At 33.5% G+C, this 22,096-nt stretch overlaps 1 protein-coding gene across 1 annotated transcript in view; it reads right to left on the bottom strand.

The window, feature by feature from the left end:
* GRID2 (glutamate ionotropic receptor delta type subunit 2) overlaps positions 1-22,096 on the bottom strand; it is a 1,408,631-nt gene that overhangs the window by 266,685 nt on the left and 1,119,850 nt on the right. The window contains exon 11 of the mRNA XM_064584815.1: positions 868-1,180. Coding sequence (XP_064440885.1) covers positions 868-1,180 — 313 coding nt within the window. The remainder of the gene's footprint in view (positions 1-867; positions 1,181-22,096) is intronic.

The following is a 22,096-nucleotide window of genomic DNA, read 5'->3' as shown; positions in this document are numbered from 1 at the left end:
ATAGCAAGTGTGAATAAAAAATAAGATGCTATTGAAATTTATAAATATTAAAGCAAAAGTGTCATGTATCTCCATTATGACACATATTTCTCCTCCTTATTATATGTGATAGGTTTGTAAGAAGCTATTGATCCCCTAAGTATTTTATTATTTCATTCTGCATAATGGCAGTAGTCTCAAATAAGGAGTTCAGTAAGTATTATTCTATTCCAAAATGGTGGGAGTCATAGAAATAACTGGACAACTTTAAAGAGTAGGGCAGATTAAATATTGAATAACAAAACAAAGACATTCTTTAGAATACCATGACATTGTAAGTTAAATCATTGGTAAAGATTAATTAAATATTAAGATGAAAGATAAGACAAAATTTCTTATCAGAATCTTAAATGAATCAAAGTTTTTTCACCATCATTGAATATTTTTAATACATTAAATAATGTCTCTGAACAAAGAACCAGTCCCAACATGTCTTATATATGTAAATAATTAGACAGTGTCTGCTCTGGTTGTAAGTTGTTTCATCCTAGTAAGGCTATTTCTCAGAATGTCAGAGAAAGGAAAAAAAAAAAATTGGGGGGGAGGAGGGGAAATCTGATCTTGAGTTTCTTGTGAACCTTACCTCTGACATTCATTTTTGGCTTTGTTGATGAAATTGAACCTACATCAAAAGGTAATGAACCATTTTTGTGGGAAACCTGCTGTGTTTGAGATCCTCTAGGAAAGAGTAGGAAATGTTCTTTTCTAAGCATTGCTGTGAAGACCCTTTAGAACACTTATTGATGTCAGATACAGAACATTCTTAACTGATTCATGGCATTTGAAACATATTCCTTTTTCAGACTAAAATGTATTTTTTCTCCTTACCTTGTTGTACAAAGGATCCATACACAAACCACATGGAGTTGTAGAGAGTAGTAGAAGTCATTGATCCCATTTGTAATCGTGGGGGATTAAGCCAATTCAGGAGGTAGACCAGAAGACCCACCAGAAGAACAGTGCCAGCGATGCAAGCCCAGAGAGAGAGATCAAATGGTGCAAGACAGGCAAACATGTCCACTGTCTTTTCAGCCCTTCGCAGTAGTACTCCCACTGAGTAGTCCATATAGCGTGTTGTAAAGTCCACCACATTCTCACGATCTGGGGTGATGGTTAAAGCAGAAATCCCTATGTCGGCTCTCTGAGAAATTGAAAGAGAAAATATTAAATTAACAATGTGAAAAACAACTTGATTTGTGGTGCTTCAGCTTGCTTTAAGGAAAAGAAAACAATGCCTCAGGCAACATCTTTAGTCTTTTTATATAAACTGAAAAACACAGCGGAGATTTCTTAGAGGCAAACTCTGTGTGAATTTTGCATTTCTCACTGCAAATCTTGCCCGACCAGAGTCAGATAAATTACCTTGTTCATATTATCAGTGCATGTGAAATCAGTGAAGAATATTTCAGAGACAGATAACACCTGAAGGAAATTGTCTTTTTTCCTTGGGTCATTTTATCAAAGCCATCATTAACACAGAAGCAAAGGCAAAACTTATTCTAAAGAATTCTTTCTGAGAAAATGTTCCCAAGATACTTAATTATATTCTTAACATGTAAATTCTTAGGCAGGTAAATTAAAAAAAAAAAAAAAAAAAAAAAAGCTCAACATAGCATTTTACTCTTGGTTTAGATTTCTCTGCATCAGAATTTATATATTTTTAAAAAGATTTTATCTATTTATTTGACAAAGAGAGAGAGAGAGAGAGAGCACAAGCAGGGGGAGTGGCAGGCAGAGGGAGAGGGAGAAGCAGGTTCCCCGCTGAGCAAGGAGCCCGATGTGGGGCTCCATCCCAGGACCCTGGGATCACGACCTGAGCCGAAGGCAGACACTTAACCAACTGAGCCACCAAGGTACCCCCAGAATTTATATTATTAAGCTCTAAATATATTAGTTTGTTAGAACTTTCATATAGCACTAAGTTATAACGTCATTTGCCAAAAGTCTCTACCATGATTTTTATTGTATAAACCTCAGAAATGTTTTAATGAAAAATCAAAGATTAAGGATACCTAATTTTTCTTGGACAACCCTTCTTTTCAGAGTGTATCTCTTCAGATTCTCAGTGCTGGCACTCAAAACCACAGCACATGCTATTTTACTTATTTGAAGCACTTAGCAGAACTGCAGCGAGAGCACAGAACAAATGAATTACGTTTCAATTCCATGATATGAGAACACACATTTAAATATCCAAAAGATGTACTTTGTTTGAAATAATAACCCATGGCCATGATTAAAGCTGTGGGAAGCTCCTTCCAGACAAGTACAAATAATCGTAAATTGTTTGTTGGACATTTTTGTTATTATTTTTCTTTCTTTTGCACTGTTTTATGAAGGAGTATAGAAACTGGTTTTATTGCTTTTGGAGACCAAAACAAACAAACAAGCAAAAACAAAAACACAAAAACATGAAAAGTAACATACCTAATAGAGTGCTAAACCGGTTCAAATAAATCTAGTCTCTGAAGTAATAATGGCCTCAAAACTATTCTAAGCTACATTTAAACTTTATGTGTGTTTGTGCGTGTATATATGTTTCTATTTATACATATATATCAGCCCATATATATTTGCCGCTAGGCCCAGTACTAAGTAGTTAAATAAATTTTCTTATTTAACCCTTACAATACATCATGAATTACGTGTTTTCCCCTCGATTTCATAGATGGAACAACTACAAGAATTAAGTAACTCATTTAGTTCTCATGGTTGATAAGCACAGAAGCAAGTATCAAAGCTTGGTTTTTCTTACTCCAAACCTGTGCTCATAACCACTGACCCTATTGCAAAAAATCCTTCGTTTTCCAAGTAACCCATATAGTAGGTGGTTGAGATAACTAGTTTTAGGACAGTTTTTACCTTAAAAGAGTCTAAAATTTTGTGGGGTTTTTTATTACGCTATTTATAATGCAACAAGGCCATATTAGTATAAACACCATGAGTTTATAAATTATTAATGGAGAGGTATTAAATTTAATAACACTACATGAAAATGAACTTTCAGAGAAATAATTATTATTGCTTTCAAGCTCATGTATTTATTTTCTGTGGCTAGATATTAGGAATTAGGTCTTTTCACCTGGATCCTTACCTCTCTAGTTCTATCTTTTCTGAGCTTCAGTTTACCCATTTGTGAAATGAATGTACCTAAGTTTAGTGTGATTATTGTGAGTTGACTCATTTATCTTAATCCAATGGCGAATACATATCTCTCCAAGATTCAATTAGGCTTTCAGAAGTTGCCTTTACTTTTTCAGGACATTACAGTACAATGGATCAGTAATTTAGTAATTGATGCACTAGTGACCCAGAACATTTTATGACTCAATTAAAATCAGAAAATTTCACCCAAGGAAGAACTTACTGACAAGTCGACTGAATATTTGTAAATGTTCATCAATATTTTGCTGATAAATAATTGAATGTTTAACACCTAATTAATGATTGTGAATTGGAATAGTCATACACTAATTCTACTAATAGATACTTATAAGTATCATGAAGCGAATTTCTATAATGGAAAAATGATATCTAGGGAATGATGTGTGCTTTCTTTTTGGAAAAGGAAACTGATTATATTGCATGTGCTAAAATATTTATTAAATATAATAATTACTTGTCATTTTTCTATGGAGAACTTCCTAAATTCTGGTCCACTTTTAACACTTGGCTATTCTGTTTTCAAGGAGAAATTCCCAGTCTCCCTGTGGAGGGCATATCAGAATCATTTAATGGCCTTTTCAAACTGCACAAATACATTTATGTACAGACACAATAGAAACAATATGTACACATTTTCCTATCTCTGAGATTTGTATATACCTTCCTAAGGAAGTACCTCACCCTCTTCTTCAGAATCAATAAGACAGCAGATCATTGTGCTTGATATGAATATGTGATAGTCCGTACTTGTATGAGAGAAGTTTTACTGGAGCAGAAGAAAAAAAAAAAAAAGCCAAGAATCACTGATTCATAAAGATAGCCCAGAAACTTCTTGAACATTTCCAAAATACCAAAAATGATCAGAGACAAATGATCATTCCTACCCTCCCTCTCCTTCACTGACTTTCTTCCTTTCGTCTTTTTTCTTCCTTCCTTCCTTCCTTCCTTCTTTCCTTCCTCCCTTCCTTTCTTTCTCTCTTTCTTCCTTCCTTCCTTTCTTTTTCTTTCTTTCTTTCCTCCCTTCTCTTTCTTTCTTTTTCTTTCTTTCTTTCTTTCTTTCTTTCTTTCTTTCTTTCTTTCTTTCTTTCTTTCTTTCTTTCTTTCTTTCTTTCTTTCTTTCTTTCCTTCTTCCCTTTCCTTCCTTCCTTCCTTCCTTCCTTCCTTCCTTCCTTCCTTCCTTCCTTTCTTCCTTCCTTCCTTATCATTTATCTATTTACACATACATGTCAATTCACTTGTCCAGTTTCTACTTCTCAAATCTTTACCCTCATGAAACATTTAATCTTCTCAGTACTCCCTGCCCCAACTCTTGGAAGATGACCTTCGCTGCTATTTTATAAGGAACATAGAAGATATCAGATTAAAATTCAGGCTTATTTCTATCTCTCAACCTATATCCCACACCCAACCTATTCTATTTAACCTCTGTTTACAATGGAGACCTGTTTTCCTTCCTAAAACCAACCCTCCATCAGTGAACTTATCAACCAATCCCCTCTTTCAATTATTTAAACTCTTGTCTTTTATGTATTAAACATCATCCTGTTAACTGTAAATTTCCCAAGAAAAGATTTGTAACTCCTTTGATTAAAATAGAAATAAAAACAGAAAAGCCTGTCCTTTTCTCCATAACTTCTGAATCTGTTATTACCCTTTCTCTCCCCCTTTTTCACAATTTTCTCTAAAGATTTGTCTCTATTTCCAAACCTCCTAGTAAGCCTGGGAAGATTCTTTTGTACCTATATTGTTAAGTACTCTATTACTCAATGGACACAGCACTTCTTAATTTTTGCATTGCTGAGTCAAGTGGACACAACTTAGTGCTCATCTGTTTAGGTTTCTTGACATTTGACAGTGATGACTGCTCTCTCCATCATAAACACTCTTTTCATTGGATTTCATGACATGATATAAGCTTCTTTTTCAGTTCTTTTACCAAGCTCATGTTGGCAATACTCTGGACTTGGGCCTTACAGACCTTTATCATTCGAGATCTTCTGCCAAGGCAACCCCATTTATATCCATTACTTCCATTGTCCCCATTCATGCATTAGATTTACAAATTGATATTTCTAGATATGTATCTGAGCTCTGGAGTCTAGACTGATTTATGTAACTACATTTCTATCAGATGTCTCAAAAATACCTCAGATTTACCATGGCCAAGACCATATTCATGTGTTTGACTCTAACCAATCCTCCACCAAAGTCTCCTGCTTCAGTGAATATCTTTTCACATAAGTCTTAAATCTTGATGGTCTCATTATCTTTTCCAATCTTATGCCTCCTATCCTGTCTGTCACTGTTGATTCTACCACCTGGGAATCCTAATATCCATTCACTTCTCTATTATTTCCAGCTCTCACCATTGCTTTTATGGGCTCATTGTGAGTCTACCTAAACTCTACTGTTTTTCTTCTCTTAATCTCCCTATTGCAGTCAAAATAATTTTTCTGGAGAGCATATCTAATCCTGTCCCCTGTCACAGTTTAAAGGTTTTCAATGGATTTGCATTGCTCTTAGGAAAAAGATTAAACTCTTTAACATAGCCTATCCATCTTTAGATAGACCATCCTCAGCCGACCTCAACATATACATGCTGGGCCATTTTCTTTTCCAGAACTTCTTCCTGATGCATGGTCTTTGTACGTGCTATTCCCACCGAATGGATTGGTCTTCCTGAAAGTTCTTCAAGTAAATTCTTGTTCATTTTCATAATCAGCTCAATTATCACTTCCTCAGGGTAGCTATCCATGACCCCCTTTGATTAGAATAATAATTCTTGTTATTTATACTATCAGAGCTCTATATCTCTCACTTCTCTAATAGTTGTAGCAGTTGTCATTTTATAAATATTTGTGTGATTCTTTGAATAACGTTTGGGTTTTCTATGAGACTACAAGCTCCATGAAGGTAAAGATTATGACTTTTTTCTTTTAATTTGACATATTCTTGGTATCTACCACATTTGTCTCTCATAGATTCATGATCAATAAAAATTTGCTTCATATATGAATAAATAAAGATGGAACATTCACTGGGTTCTCATTATTTAATTCTTATAAATCTCTTCTATTCTTCAGCATTTCTGACAGAGAGATTTTTACAGAATAAAAAGAAAATGGTAATATAAAAATTTACTAAGTCTCATACACTGATAAAAGATTTATATCTTAATGAATAATTACTTCAATAATTAAATAAGGTTCTTAGTTTATTGATATGCTTATATTTATGCTATTTGCCATTAGCTAAAGTAATCATGTCTACTACAGTAGGTCAATATATTACAAAATATTAATATATGCCAAATGTTTAACGAAGAAGTGATTATTTGAATTTTGAAGAACTAGAACTAAAACTGGAATATAAATAATCTTTTTCAAAACTATTCTAATTACACAGTCATAACATTTTCCTTGAAAGGAGATAAAAGACTTGCATTCTCTCAAATCATGAAAAGGAGATGGATTTATATTATCAGGGGACGTGGCTAATAAGCCATACAATAACTGAATCTTACTTAGAAACAAACTTAGAGAGGTTAAAAAAAATATTGTTCTAAATTTAATCTGAAATAAATGATCATATCTCACAAATAATCATTTAATTTATGCTTGAATATAATGCTAAGGACATTGTATTAATAATGCTAATAGTCACACATTTATTTAATACTTACTATATATTTAGTGCCATGTTACATGTTCCACGTACATTATTTTATGTAATTTTATTACAAGTTCAATTGCATCTTTTCAAGATGAACAATTTACATTTGAAATATTCTAATTAATATAAAGCTTTGAGTATATATGAACAGATACTTGCTTTTCTGTATACCTTCTATTAGGTGTCTTTGTGCTGTCATCTATACATCACATTATAAATCTGAATAATCTACCTAATGTTTCAAATACTTGAAGAATATTACTTTATTCCCCAATTGTTAATGCTATTTTAACACTAAAAGTAATTTGCTTATGCAATCACTCTTCTCAAGATATGATTTCCATATCCCTCAAAATACTGGTCATCTTCTTTCAAACAGAGTCTAATTCATCAATTTTTCCTCAACTGATATGAATAACATAGTTTTTGAAAATGAAATTGAAGCTTGAATCATCTTTACAAGGTGCAATTACAACATTGCCTTATACTAAACTTAAGGTAGAATACATTTAAAACATATTTTTGAATCCCTCCCCCCAAAATATATTTTTAAATGAAACACTACCAGTCTAGAGGTTCTCTTAAGTCCTATGCAATTGATTTTGAAGCAAAATGTTAGATTTTATATTTATCTCTCATCAGTTTCATTCTTTGGTTCTTTGGTCTTTCACATCTATCTGATATATTTTGAATTGTTACCTATCAATCATCATATCAACTTTTTTTGCTAGCCTTGACTCATTTGGAAGTTTGAGAAGCAGGCTTTTAATTCTTCACTCACATTACTAGTCAAATATTGATGAAAAGCATTGCAGCTTGCCTCTAAAGTTCTCCCCATTTTGATGGTAGTTCATTAGTTAACAATCTAGATATGTTTTCTTTTTTTTTAATCACCCATGGGTATCCTTTATTATAGTGTCATCCAATCAGGCTATTCCAAATAGTTTTTAAGTACTTTGTAAAAGGCATTATTGAACTCAAAATATATGTGTAACCAGCTCATGCTATCAAAAAAGAAATGAACTGCTTATTTGTTTTATCACCTGTAACACATCAGATTAATAATCCATCCTATAATTTTATCAGAGAATAAAAGCCACTGTTCAAGCAGAATGAATGTTTTTTCTAATTTTGAATATGCTAATATCCAACTGTATAACATTCCCCTTTTTCATGTTTTGTACATATTATCCATGGTATCTCATATGTCACCTCAGAAAGTGCATTCTTCCCCTAGGATATCATTCATTTGGACCTCGAAATTTGAATTCATTAAAAGTACCTACCATGAGCTTCAATTCCCTTAAGGTTTCTCCCCCTTGTCTTTCCCACTTCAAAGATTTTTTGCACAAAGTGGAAGGAAAAAAGTTATTGAAGAGTTTTGGCACATATTTAGCAAGTATTAGGTCTACCTCTGCCTATTCAACTTTTTAAACCATACATTTTCTTCTCTTGCTCTTCACAAGAACGGACCACTCACAGATTTTAAAATTTCTTTACAGTTTCTTTAAATACTACTTTTTATTCTTTGGTCTTCAAATAATGTTTTAGTGTAAAAATTCTAGGTTTGCTTGGGAGAAAGTAGACATTGAAGAAATGTTAAAGGAGGAAGAAAAGAAGTATGATGGAAAGAAAGAAGAATGTAGTTAAGTCTTTCATCTTCAATTAATAATATATGACATGATGTTGGACAAGTGGCCAAACTTTCATCATTTTAAGGTCACTCATCTGTACAATAAATCGATTGTAATTGGTAATATAAGAGCCCTTCTAACTCTGAAATTTTAGAGCTAAAATTATTTATTGAGACCTTATTATATAATTATTGTATGTTTGCTAATATAGGAATATAAATGTTTTCATTCTAAAGACTTTAAGTCTAGAGACTTTAAAGTTTCAACAGACCTTTCCAGGTAAATACAGTACATAAGTTATTACTATTCATAAGAGAAACCAAAACATAAGTACTGGGAAAAAGAAAAATAACCAAATTATCAAATTAATCACAAATTATTTATTTTGTCAGTGTCAAGATTTTATGTATTTCTTTGAAAAGAAACATAGATGTATTTTAATACGTCACTGTTATAGATGAGTATTTCAGTTTCAAATACAAACACATAACAAAAATCTATTAGTTTTCAAATATACCACTGGAAATGAATAAATCTCCAGGTAGGCCAATGAAATTCTTGTTAAACTGACTTTTATTCTGAAATTAAGATCCTACTTAACAATTCTAGAAGATTTTAGAAGATCAAAAAGTTATAAAGAAGACATTTAAATCCAATGACAACCACTCTTGTAACTTCTGTGACATTTTCATATATTTACTTTTACACTTTTATACACAGTATTTGTGAGCTCATCAAAAGAATGGTATTAATTTGATTATAGCTTAGCACATGATAAGGCAATTTATAATCCAATTAAGATAAGTACTAAGGAGAGTTTACTTACTAGTACCACTACTATTTAATATTTAGTATGCCTACTACACACTACTTTTCAATGATTAATTCAATCTATCTTCACAAATACCCTGTGAGGTAAATACTGTTATTATCCCCATTCTATAGATAAGAAAATTGAGACACAGACAGAGTAAGTAACTTGACCAAGTTCATGCCACTTAGATCCAGGATTCTGACCCACTCAGGTTGTCTCCAGATTCAATGTTATGTGAACATAAGTACTCTCTCCTCCAAAAATAATTAGCCCGCTACCTCAGTATTACTTTAGAAGAATCCTTAATTTCTCACTTAATATGATATGACTCCTTCAGCATATGCCTAATTCATACACTTACATACACACACACACACACAACTTATATATATACAGATACAGAAATATACATACTATTTATTTTTTGAACCACTTGAAAATAGGTTGCATATATCATGTCACTTTATCTATTAATATTTCAATGTTATTTAAAAATACAGAACCACAGTAACATTATCAAACTCAGGAAATGTAATATTGATACCAGAGTTTAATCTGCAGTCTATATTACAACTTTGTCATTTGTTTCAAAACTGACTTGTCCTAACAATTTAGTCCAGGATCTTGTCTTGCATTATATTGTTGGGTCTCTTTTCTTTTTTTAAAGATTTTATTTACTTATTTGACAGAGAGAGAGACAGCAAGAGAGGGAACACAAGCAGGGGGAGAGGGAGAAGCAGGCTCCCCGCTGGGCAGGGAGCCCAATGTGGGGCTCGATCCCAGGACCCTGGGATCATGACCTGAGCTGAAGGAAGACACTTAACGACTGAGCCACTCAGGCGCCCCTCTTTTATTTTCTTTTTAAAAAATTTTTTTATTTAAATCCAATTTAGTTAACATACAGTGTATTATTAGTTTCAGGGGTAGAATTCAGTGATTCATCAGTTGCATATAGCATCCATGGCTCATTATATCAAGTACCCTCCTTAATGTCTATCACCCTATTACCCCATCTGCCCACACACTTCTCCTCCAGCCACCATCAGTTTGTTTCCTATAGTTAAGAGTCTCTTATGGTTTGCCTCCCTCTTTGTTTTTATCCTATTTTATTTTTGCTTCCCTTCCCCACGTTCATCTGTTTTGTTTCTTAAATTCCACATATGAATGAAATCATATGGTATTTGTCTTTCTCTGACTGACTTATTTTGCTTAGCATAATACCCTCTAGTTCCAGCCACGTCATTGTAAATGGCAAGATTTCAATTCTTGTTGATGGCTAAGTAATATTCCATTGTATATATGTATACCACATCTTTATCCATTCATCTGTTGATGGACATCTGGGATCTTTCCATATTTTGGCTATTATGGACATTGCTGCTATAAACATTGGGGCGCAGGTGCCCCTTTGAATCACTATTTTTGTATCCTTTGGACAAAAATCTAGAAGTGCAATTACTGGGTTGTAGGGTAGTTCTGTTTTTAATTTTTTGAGGAACCTCCATACTGTTTTCCAGAGTGGCTGCACCAGTTTGCTTTCCCACCAACAGTGTAAGAGTGTTCTCCTTTCTCCACATCCTCACCAATATCTGTTGGAATCACACTGGAACGATCTGTTCTGTAAAGGATGGATTAGTTCACCTGTGAAATATTCCAGGCCTGGTTATTCATCCTATCATGTGGTAGGGTAGTTCCTTCATAACTTTTTTTTTTTTTGTGGAAATTGATCTAAATTCTCTACTTTTTACTTGATTGGAATAGCTAATGATTTCATGATTTGTTTTTGATTGCTATTTTCTAAGAATCAGGATTTATTAATTTAATCTATTTTTTTTTGTTATTTACCTTATTACTTTCTCCTTTTACTTCCGTTATTATCTTCTTTATATCTTCTTCTGTTAAAAGTTGTTGTACTTGTTCTAGCTTTTGGAGATGGAATTAAATATGTTTATTTAAATTCTTTCATTTTTATTGACGTGGATTTTTAAGACTATAGATCACTCCTTAAATATTCTTTATAGACTTGAATACATAATGTTTTCATTACCAGTACTTTAAGAAAGTTCTGTAATTCATGTTTGTATTTCTCCTTTCTTCCAAGAGTCATTTAATAGAAGCCTTTATTTCAGGTGGAAAGCCTTTTCTTTTTTTCTTGTTTTGTTGTATTTTGATCAGAGAAATTTATTTGTAATGTATCCTCTGAATGGAACTTAATGGTGTTTTTTTTTTTCTTTTTTATGGTATTTTTTTTCTATGATTGATTTTTGTCAATGTTCACATGTTCTTGAGAAGATATATTATCAGAATGTTGTGTTTGATAAGTATACAGATATGTTTGTTTATTATTATTATTTACATACATGGTATTTATTATTGTGTGAATTTTGTTGTATCTACTGTGTTTTCTATGTGGTGTATTTTTGCCACTTTCCTTCTTTTGGTTTTAGAAAGGTTTGTACTTTTGTTATAATAGTTAACTTCATATTTGTACCTTTTATAGTGTCTTTATGCCCACTTTTTCCCCTTTAACCTTTGAGTCTTTGATTTTTCAGTTTTAAATGAAACCTGTGAACTTTCACTTACTGCCTTCACTATAGTTAATAATGATATTCTACTTCTCCCTTACTTCCCTCTTTTCCTCCCATTATTTAATTCCATCATTTCATTTTGAGAACCTATGATGATTTCATATTATTATTTAACCCATGTTTCTTTTTTTTTTTTTTAAAGATTTTATTTATTTATTTGTCAGAGAGAGAGAGAGAGAGCACAGCAGGGGGAGCGGCAGGCAGAAGAAGAAGCAGGCTCCCACTGAGCAAGGAGCCCAATGTGGGGCTTGATCCCACTCCGGGATCATGACCTGAGCCGAAGGCAGATGCTTAACTGACTGAGCCACCCAGGTGCCCATAACCCATGTTTCTAACGTTGTCTTAGTAACAATTCTACAATTAAATATATCAAATGATCCCTACTAGTCTTCTGTTATTTCTTGGTTGAATGAAGCTCATAGTCCAGTAGTTTCATCAAGAGAGGCTCAAGTGTCCACTTTTTTCTTAGTGCTTATATATTTAAAAATGTTTTGTTGTTTTTGCTGTTGTTTTTTTTTTCCCCACAGTCATGAAGGGAAGCTTGGATGGACATAAAATCCTTGGCTTACCCTTTCTTTTTTGAAGTTCTTGGAAGTGATTCTCTGGTGTTGGCCTGCTTTGTGTGTTGCTCCTGAGAAATCTGATAGTAGGGTGCCTGGGTGGCTCAGTTGGTTAAGCGACTGCCTTCGGCTCAGGTCATGATCCTGGAGTCCTGGGGTCGAATCCCATATCGGGCTCCTTGCTCGGCAGGGGGTCTGCTTCTCCCTCTGAACCTCCCGCATCTCATGCTCTCTCTCTCTGTCTCATTCTCTCTCTCAAATAAATAAATAAAATCTTTTAAAAAAAAGAATATACCTTTAAATATTGTTTCATTTTGTTGTTTTTCTTCTTCAGGAACTTCAAATATATATGTATATTCTCTTTGCCTATTTTTTTTTTTACTTGATCCTATCACTCTGAACTTCTTTAGTTATTTCATTTTCATTCTCTTCTTTTATGTGTTTTGCTTCAATGTCATTTAATCTATTCTCCTTTGAGTAAATTGTAATTTATGTCTTGTGATTTTTGTCTTTTATATTGTTTTTAAATATATACTCTGAGGTTGTTGCATTTCTTTGTCATTTTGGCCATCTCGATGGTTAGTTTTTGAATTTCTGGTTCTGTTTATTTTTCTTTAAAAACAAACTTCAAATGATGGTTTGAAACATTTAATTTCATTTGGAGTTTAACGTCACAATTTTATTTTTCTTTGTAGTTGTCTATATGAGAAGAACTTCGATAAACCAAAATATATGAGTCATACTTTCTCTTCTTTTGAGAGTAGTTTTGAATGAAATTTCTCCAGTTATTTTTCAATTTCTGGATAATTTGTAGACAAGGTTCCTGTTTCAATAGAACTTCCTTCTGTCAGTGTATTAACATTTGGTTTCTTCAATGGAGGATGTTCTTCAGGGAGTTGGTATGTGTTGTTTCTGTTTAGTGTCTACAGGATTCTTAATTTTCCTCATTTAGTGCCCTCACTTTACCTTCATTAAAACATCTCCAAGGAGCATCATCTCTATTTTCCCTTCTCCTCCAGAAGTAATGCTTCCCTGAGGGTATTACCCTGACACACTTACCTTTTAGTCACTTCCCCACAGGCAGTGTTGTGGTTTACTAAGTTCCAGGTTTATGTTCCATGCATTAACCCTTGGTATTAAACTTTCTCTTTCTGAGGGCTATTTTAGCTCTGCTTCATGCATTTTCTCTGCTTTCTTCTTTCTTATGAGCTCATTTACGTGTTTCTTCTCATCCCACCCATAGATTTGCAACCTTAGCTGGGACTCCAGTGTTATCTCTGTCAGGATTTGATATAATTATAGCTCTACTTATAGATAATTTGAAGAATGTAGTTATCTCTGTGTGAGATTTTCTGTGGTCAGATGTGATTTTATTTGTATCTCTAGATGATTTTATAATTCAGGAGTTGAGGCATGGGAAGGCTCAAATGCATGCGGTCACTGTTACTCTTTCCCAACTCGATCTCAAATGACACTTACTTTTAGTCATTTTTTTATAATAATTATATGCATTTTACCCTTTTTCTAAAACTTAAGAGCAATATAGTTTCTTCATGTTAAATAATTCTATTTCTGAAATAAAGCCTATTTTGTAACACTTGATTATATTTTAATATGCTGATGGGTCAAGTTTGAAAGGATATATTTTAGGATTTGGGGATATATCCATATTCATAAGTGATACTGGATTTTTAAAAAATATTTATTTATTTATTTGAGGGTGAGAGAGAGAGAGATAGCATGCACTCAGGGGTGAGGGATCGAGGGAGAGAATCCTCAAGCAGACTCCCCACTGAGTGCGGAGCTCAATGCAGGGCTCAGTCTCAGGACCCACAAGATCATGACCTGAGCTGAAACCAAGAGTAGGCACTCAACCAACTGAGCCACCCACATGCCGCAGATATTGTTTTCTTTTTGTGTGTGGCATCGTTGTTAGATTTTGTTGGGGGATATTCTAGCTTTATAAAAGTAACTGAATAACTTTTATGAAATGTTTTAATCATTTGTCCTATTTTTTCCTGAAAGGAATGAAGAAAATAGGTATACATCAAACAATATACATTTTGGCATGTTTGAAATACAATTAGAATTGTTTTTCTTGAGTCAGTTTTAATGATGGGATGTTTTCCTTGACAATGATTCATTTCTTCCCCCCTCTTGTGCTCTCTCTCTCTCTCATTCTCTCTCTCTCAACTAACTAAATAATTCATTTCTTAAGATTTTTCAAATTAATTATTATAGAGGCATACTTATTATCTATTTAAACTTGTGAATATTTTCCCTACTTGAGGTGTATACACTTTCTCTTTTTAATATTATCTACTCATGCATCCCATTCTATTAAACCAGACTTCGTGAAGTTCATTTTTGTTTAGGTCTTTTCAAAGAACTGAGATTTTTCCCTTTAACCAGTTCTATGAATTTATGAATTTTAAAATATGAATTTTTAATTTATTTTAATTTAAACTTTAATAGTTTCATTAGATTTTATTATTTTATTTATTGAGTTGGATGCATGGTTCCTTATTTTAATATAATAATCACATAAAGTTTAAAAACTAACATTTATTTAAGTAAAGTTTTGAGAAGAATTTACTTGAGGTTCTTTATTTTCTAAATACAATATACTTCTGGTTTTTATGTCTTCTTTGCTCTAAAAGTAGTTTAGGAGAGTTTGTTCTTTTTTATTTTTGTTCACTGTTTTTATTTCCAAGTGGTTTCAAATTTTGTCTTTGTAGTTGCTTAAAATTCTGTTATTCATTTAATTTCATTGTGTTTTGAACAGGCAATTTTTCAGGTATTATTTATTTTCTGTAGAAATTTGAAGTTTTAGAGAGTACCTAATATATTATCATACTTTATAATTTGCCTATGAGCCTTCACTATCTGTAGGAAACAAATTTATCTAAGTAAACTTTATTAATTACATGTTATTTATATTGTATTAAAATTAATCAGATTTAAAAAAATTTTAAATAATTTAGCTACAATTCACAATTAGCAGATTTGGGTGGCTCAGTTGGTTAAGCATCTGCCTTTGGCTCAGGTCATGATCCCAGGGTCCTGGGATGGAGCCCCACATTGGTCTCCTTACTTAGTGGGGAGTCTGCTTCTGCCTCTGCCCCTCCTCTCCACTCATGCTCTCTCTCTCTCTCTCAAATAAATAAAAATCTTTTTTAAAAAAATTAGCAGATTCTATATAAGAATCCAAACTTATGTTTCTTGGTTTCTTGTGAAAATTAGAGTATGTAGCAATACATTTTCATGGATCTGAGAGGAAGCTGCCCCTTTAGAAAGCTCCGGAAATCTCTAGTTTACTTGAGCTCTCACCATGTAACACAGTTTATGCATACGTACTTATATCCAGTTTTACTCATTTATCTTTACCTGTTCTCCGTTAAGTATTTCAGTTTATAATCCTCCACTTTTTCTTGATGTTATTAGCCTAACTGATCAGCATGGTAGATTACAAAAAGCAACTACAAAGTTCTTCCCATTTCCATACACATGCCCCCACGCAATGTGACCATACAGCTCTTCCCCTGAGGTGGTCAAGTCTACTTCTCTATCCTTTTAATCTGGGATTAGCCAGTGATGCTTCACTCAGTGGGAGAGAAGCATTGTGATACAAGTAGAGCCTTGAAAGGTTAGCACAATGGAGCGTGTCCTTTATCTTGCTGTGCTTGGAACCCTGGACCACCATGTTGAACTTGCACTAACTTGCCTGCTGGAGACCAAGAAGCCAGGCAGAGGATAAGAGTAGTGCTACTGAGCCTCAATATCAAGTGGATAATCAGATGTTATGCTTTCTGCTGAGCTCACGGTTTGCTCTTATTTACATGTGTACTCTTCCAAATTAGGGGAATTAATAGAATTTTTTCAGGGTACCTGAGAAAGCCAAAATTTCTTAGGACTGCACTTTTCTGAAATCTAACAATTTCTGGTTTATGGGAGGCACCTTTCTTAATTTAGAATAATGTATTAAATTTTCCTCTGTTGTTATAGTTATTTTGTCATATCACCTGAAACTTTAAAAAGGGAGGATAGATGCTTATGCTTAATTGAAAAAGTGAAGAGAAGTCTCAAAAATTCCCAAAAGTTTTATAATAGCATAGTTTGTAAAAATGTCTTCCAAACTCAGGAGACACATAAGAAGAAGAATGTCTTGGCAAGTCTCAAATATCAGAAGTTAGTGAGTATTGTTGTCAACTACTTATAAAGTTAAATATTTTCCAAGTTTTAGCTCTTAAAAGGTGGGAAGAGGAATTTTCTAGCTAGATTTCCAGTGAAATGTGTGAATTTGTCAGATAAGTTAAACCATATGAGTCCATTTAGCTCAACAGGAAAGATGGCCCAATATAAAAACAAAACATAACAGAAAAACATATATACTAAGGCACTGGCTAAGAAGTTTGCCATCAACAAAAAAATAAGAAAGCAAAACTAAGAAAAAAAGTAAATTTGAACATGAAATTGTAAAAGCAATATTACAAATACATTCTAGTTTTGAAAGGGTCAAAATATGTAAAACTGCCTATTTTCTTCTTATAAGTAGAAGAAATACCCACAATATCACTGGGGGAAACAACAACATAAAAGTTACCAGACCCAGGCTGATAAAGCTTCCAGTGTTAGGAATTAGACTCCTTTTCTCTTATTGCTCTGCTCTTCTCAGTACATAGCTTTCAACTCATGATTTAAGTTGGTTGTTTGAGCTCCAACCATTCTATTGACATTTTAGTAAGAGGAGGAATGAAGAGGATCAGAAATAACAAGAATCTTCCCTTTAACATTTTCCAAAACTTTCATATTATACTTCTATTTAATTTTCATTGGTTAGAACTTAGTCACATGATCACACTAGCTAAGGAGAACAGCCAGGAAATGTATACTGTGACCAGTCTGTGTCTGGCTATAACTCAGGAATTGTACTACTAAGAAAGAAGACAATAGATATATAAGGACAATTAGCAAACTTTTCCACATTTCCCATAGGTAACCATTGTTTCAAGATTGATGCAAGTCCTTTAGACTCTTTTCTATTTTTACATATAAATGTATATATTGTTTCCCAAAACCAATATAATAAATATAATGTTTGAGTAACACACACACACACACACACAGAGCTAGTTAGTCTTTCTAAAGGCTGCAGAGAATTTTAAGCAAAAACTATTTTTGTCATCTTTAAATTTTCAGCACATAGAAAATAGTAGGTACACAATAAGTATTTATTGATTATGATGGAATTCTGATTAGGTTAATCATCTCCCCTTGAAAGATTTTTAGAATGCTTCCTTTTTCTTGCTTAATTAATTAATTAATTAATTCATTCATTCATTTATTTTTGGTAGGTGAAAACCCTTGCTTTAAAAAAAAATTTTATTGTTATGTTAATCACCATACATTACATCGTTAGTTTTTGATGTAGTGTTCCATGATTCATTGTTTGCGTATAACACCCAGTGCTCCATGCAGAATGTGCCCTCTTTAATACCCACCACCGGGCTAACCCATCCTCCCACCCCCCTCCCCTCTAAAACCCTCAGTTTGTTTCTCAGAGTCCATAATCTGTCATAGTTCATCTCCCCCTCTGATTTCCCACTTTTTATTTTACCCTTCCTACTCTCTTCTTCTTCTTTTTTTAACATATAATGTATTATTTCTTGCTTATTTTAATCAATAGATGTTTGATCTTGCAACTTATGGTACATTTAATTGAAAAATGTTTCTTGGAGCTTCCCAGACTGATATTTCTAGAAATGAATATGTTTTATTATTTTAACAGATGATGTTTTGTCACTGACACCCACCATAGTGACAAAAGCAGTATTATTAGTTTAATTTGTATGTCAGTCTTATCTCTAGCCTCTTCCAATAAACCACATACCATCGCTTCCCCAATATTCTCTCTCTTCACCAGCTCCCATGCCCATTCACATAATGATCTAATTTTAAAGTCCTTCTAGGAACAGTTTAGTTTTTACTAGTTCCCAAACCCCAGCTTTTCTCTTTCAGTTTAAGTATTTCAGCTTCATTATTTATATTTATAGTTTATTTATATAAGTTTTTTTTTTTTTTGATTTTTACCTGAGTTCATAACATTTTCCTTCCTGGAGCTTACCATTATTTTTCCTTTCTCTGTTTTTCTGTATCTCTCATATAATCCTTATCCCATAAATATATGTTTTATCTTCAAAATTATAAAATTCTTGAGACAGGAGGTTTATTTTCATAGTCTTCTACCCCCTTAACTATTTTTCTCACTGCTTTCTCAGAGTAGATTTCAAAAAAAAAAAAAAGTGTTAACTTACTTGTTCTATGTTATGTGGTAAGGGAAATATATGTTTTTATACAACCCTAAATTTTGGCACAAAAGGAATAGGTTTCAGGCAGTATACTGCCCAAGAAAGTCTCTGTCATTATGAAGCCTTTGCCTTTATGTTTTTTTTTTTTTTTTTTTCCATATTGAGCCATTAGCCAGAACTTCCAACTTGAGTAGCCTAGATTTTAATATTTTCAGTCCACATAGTGGGGCACACCTCCACATATGCTAGCTGGACTACCTTGTCACTACCCTAATTATACTGAGGACAGATTCAAGGCTCTGAGAAGGTGAAGAGCTTGCCCAAGGTTATAGGTGAAAAAACTGTGCAGCTGGCCATGCCCACCATAGTGTGCTTGCTAAATTTGATAAAATTTCTTGCTTTTATGTTTTCTGTATAATCTCTTTCTCCTAACTGCTTACCCAATATCTATTCATTTAAACAAAATGGTCATGTATGTGCTTTGAAATTATTACTCTTATTTTTCGGACTTCTGATTTGCCCCTTAAAAATACTCATACTGGGGAAGTCATTAGGAGATAAAGATTAAGACATGGCAATGGGTGTGTATGTGTATGAATGAGCATTCAAGGCATTAGAGGCAATTATAAGAATTTGATGCATTCTCACATTGAATAAGTTGGAAACTATTGGAAGGTTTTGGGAGACTGTGGTATGATCTGACTTAAATTTTAAGTAATCCATTTGGCTACTGTGTTGAAAATAGATTATAGTAGGAAAAAAACCACAGCATGGTGCATAGTTAAGAGGCCATGGCAGCAGTCACAAAGAGAGATAATGGTGGCTTGCACCAGTGAGTAGTGGTGGAGTGGTGAGAAACGATCATATTTAGGATATATTTCAGATTTATAGCCAGAAAAATCTGTTGATGCATCGTGTATGAGCTATGTCAGAGAAAAGAGGAGTCAGAATAATTTACAGGTTTTGGGCTGAGTAAACTGAAGATTGGAGTTGCCATACACTATGACAGGGAAGGCTGTACATAGAACAGGTTGAGGAGAGTGAAATCAGGAATTCTGTTTTGAACACATTATGCTTGGGATACCCATTAGACATCTAAGAGAAAATGCTGAGTAGGTGGTAAGAAATAGGAGTCTGCAGTTACAGTGAGAGATCTGGGCTGAAGCAACAAATTTGGAAATGGTTTACTTATAGATGGTAATTAAATTTTGGGGGAGCCTGGGTGGCTCAGTTAGTTAAACATCTGACTCTTGGTTTCAGCTCAGGTCATGATCTCAGGGTCATAAGATCAAGGCTGCTCAAGATTCTCTCTCTCCTTCTGTCCCTCCCCCCTCTAATAAAATAAAATAAAATAAAATAAAATAAAATAAAATAAAATAAAATAAAATAAAAAATTCTCGAGACTGGATGAGTTCACCAGAAGCTGAAGAGTAGATAGTAAAGAAAGTGTTGGTTGTATGTTGGATCTCTCTCTATTTAGTCCCCGCCCTGCCCCACCTCTCATCTAGCTATTTAACTCTTGGAGAACAAGAACTCTATATTCGATATTTTTTGTATTCCCCACAATGCCAGCTATCCATCAGGCCCCAATAAGTACTTCCTGAATGCTGAGTGAGAAGCAAGCTACAAGTTATTTATAAATTGCACTGGTTCAGGCCATTTATCCTGCAGCATTAAAAAGGATTTAAAAATAATACCATTTCTGCAATTCCCAAGAAGGAGTGCTGCCATCTTCAAAGAAAAGGATCATCTGAAAGAGTTTTTTAGTCATGTAGAGACTTTTTCAACTTTCTGAGAGGTCGTCTTAAGGCTGCTTGTGAACAGAGCATATAGAAGCAATCTCTGCCTGAAATGCCCAAACTGCAAATCCACAAATCAATGAAATGCAAACCAAGGATAATGACTAGAATTGAGTGGATTTTTATTTTCACTATAGTAAAATTTTCAGTCATTCTAGAATTCACTTAAGACCACTATTATAGATGCTTTTAGAGCTCCAGATCAGGAGAATATAAGTTCTTTGTAAATGAGAAAGAACTAGCTCCCAGAAACAGTTTGTCTGTGAGAAGTGAATTTATACTTGCTATTCTCTTAGTGATTCTGTGCAGTATTAAGTGAAATAAGAAATGAGTAAGAGATACATTCAGATATCCTTATACAGGTATCAGGAGCTTCTGTGGTCACCTCCTGCCTTGGTATAGTTGAGTCTTGTTAGATGCTCAGTTGTTTGGGTTTTTTGTTTTAGTTTTTTGTTGTTGTTGTTTTTATAAGGTTTATTTATTTGAGAGAGAGAGAGACAGAGAGTGCAGAGGGGAGGGGCAGAGGGAGAGGGAGAGAGAATCTCAAGCAGACTCTGCCCTGAGCGCTGATCCCAAGGGATCCATCTCATGACCCTAAGCTCATGACCTGAGCCAAAACCAAGAGTCAGGCACTCAAGTGCCCTCATTCGTTTGTTTTTTAATCAGGGAGATCTTTATTTATTTTAAAGCCTGTCACTATAATATCATTAAGTTACAAAGAGAAAACTCAAAATGATTAATACTTAAAACAACTGAAATCTATAGTATCCAGAGGGCAGGCAAGAGTAAACTCCAATTATCTCTCAAAGTATGGTTCTATTTCTAAATATTCTTTCTAATATTAGTATATGAATTTAAAGTAAATTCCTCAAATGAAGTTGGTACATTCACTGCTAGATGTGAGCAAATTTTTAAAGATCTAAGTATGGTTTTGATGTTGTAATAAAGGATGTTTTTGTTTCTCTTCAATATTAAAGTTGATCTTTGTATTTAGTAGATAAAGTGCTCAACATTGCAAAACACAGAGAAAGGGGTTCATTCTCTATTGCATCAACTGCCTTCCTAGTCCACCACAAAATTTTATTATACTCTTTTGCTTTTGCATATTTTTCTGTTTATAATTTCCAGATTAACACAGAATGAGCATCCTAATGGAATGAACATCCTAAATAAAAATGGCCAATCAAGCTAAACACAATGCCCTAAGATTATGTCCATAGAACCATATAGAATTTCATGGTTGAAACATTCTTTGAAAATTATTTAGAATATCCTCACTCAAATCTGCACTCTCTTTTATGCCTGGAAGTTATCTTACTTATTAATTTTACCCCCAAACCATAACAAGAGACAGATGAAAATCTAGGTAATAGATGGCAGTGAGAGCCAATGGTGAATTTCAGGATTTATGTATCCTCTAGTTATGCGATTTTCTCATCGTAGCCTCAGTCTTTATATCACCTTGGCTTGGACTGATGAAGTAGTCTGTTAATTTATATCCTATAACCTACCACATC

Source organism: Mirounga angustirostris, unplaced genomic scaffold (genome assembly GCF_029215605.1).
Source record: "Mirounga angustirostris isolate CCGP_5_RB_7025 unplaced genomic scaffold, mMirAng1.0.hap1 SCAF_2, whole genome shotgun sequence".
NCBI lineage: Eukaryota > Metazoa > Chordata > Mammalia > Carnivora > Phocidae > Mirounga > Mirounga angustirostris.
This window is presented reverse-complemented; position numbering and strand designations above follow the sequence as displayed.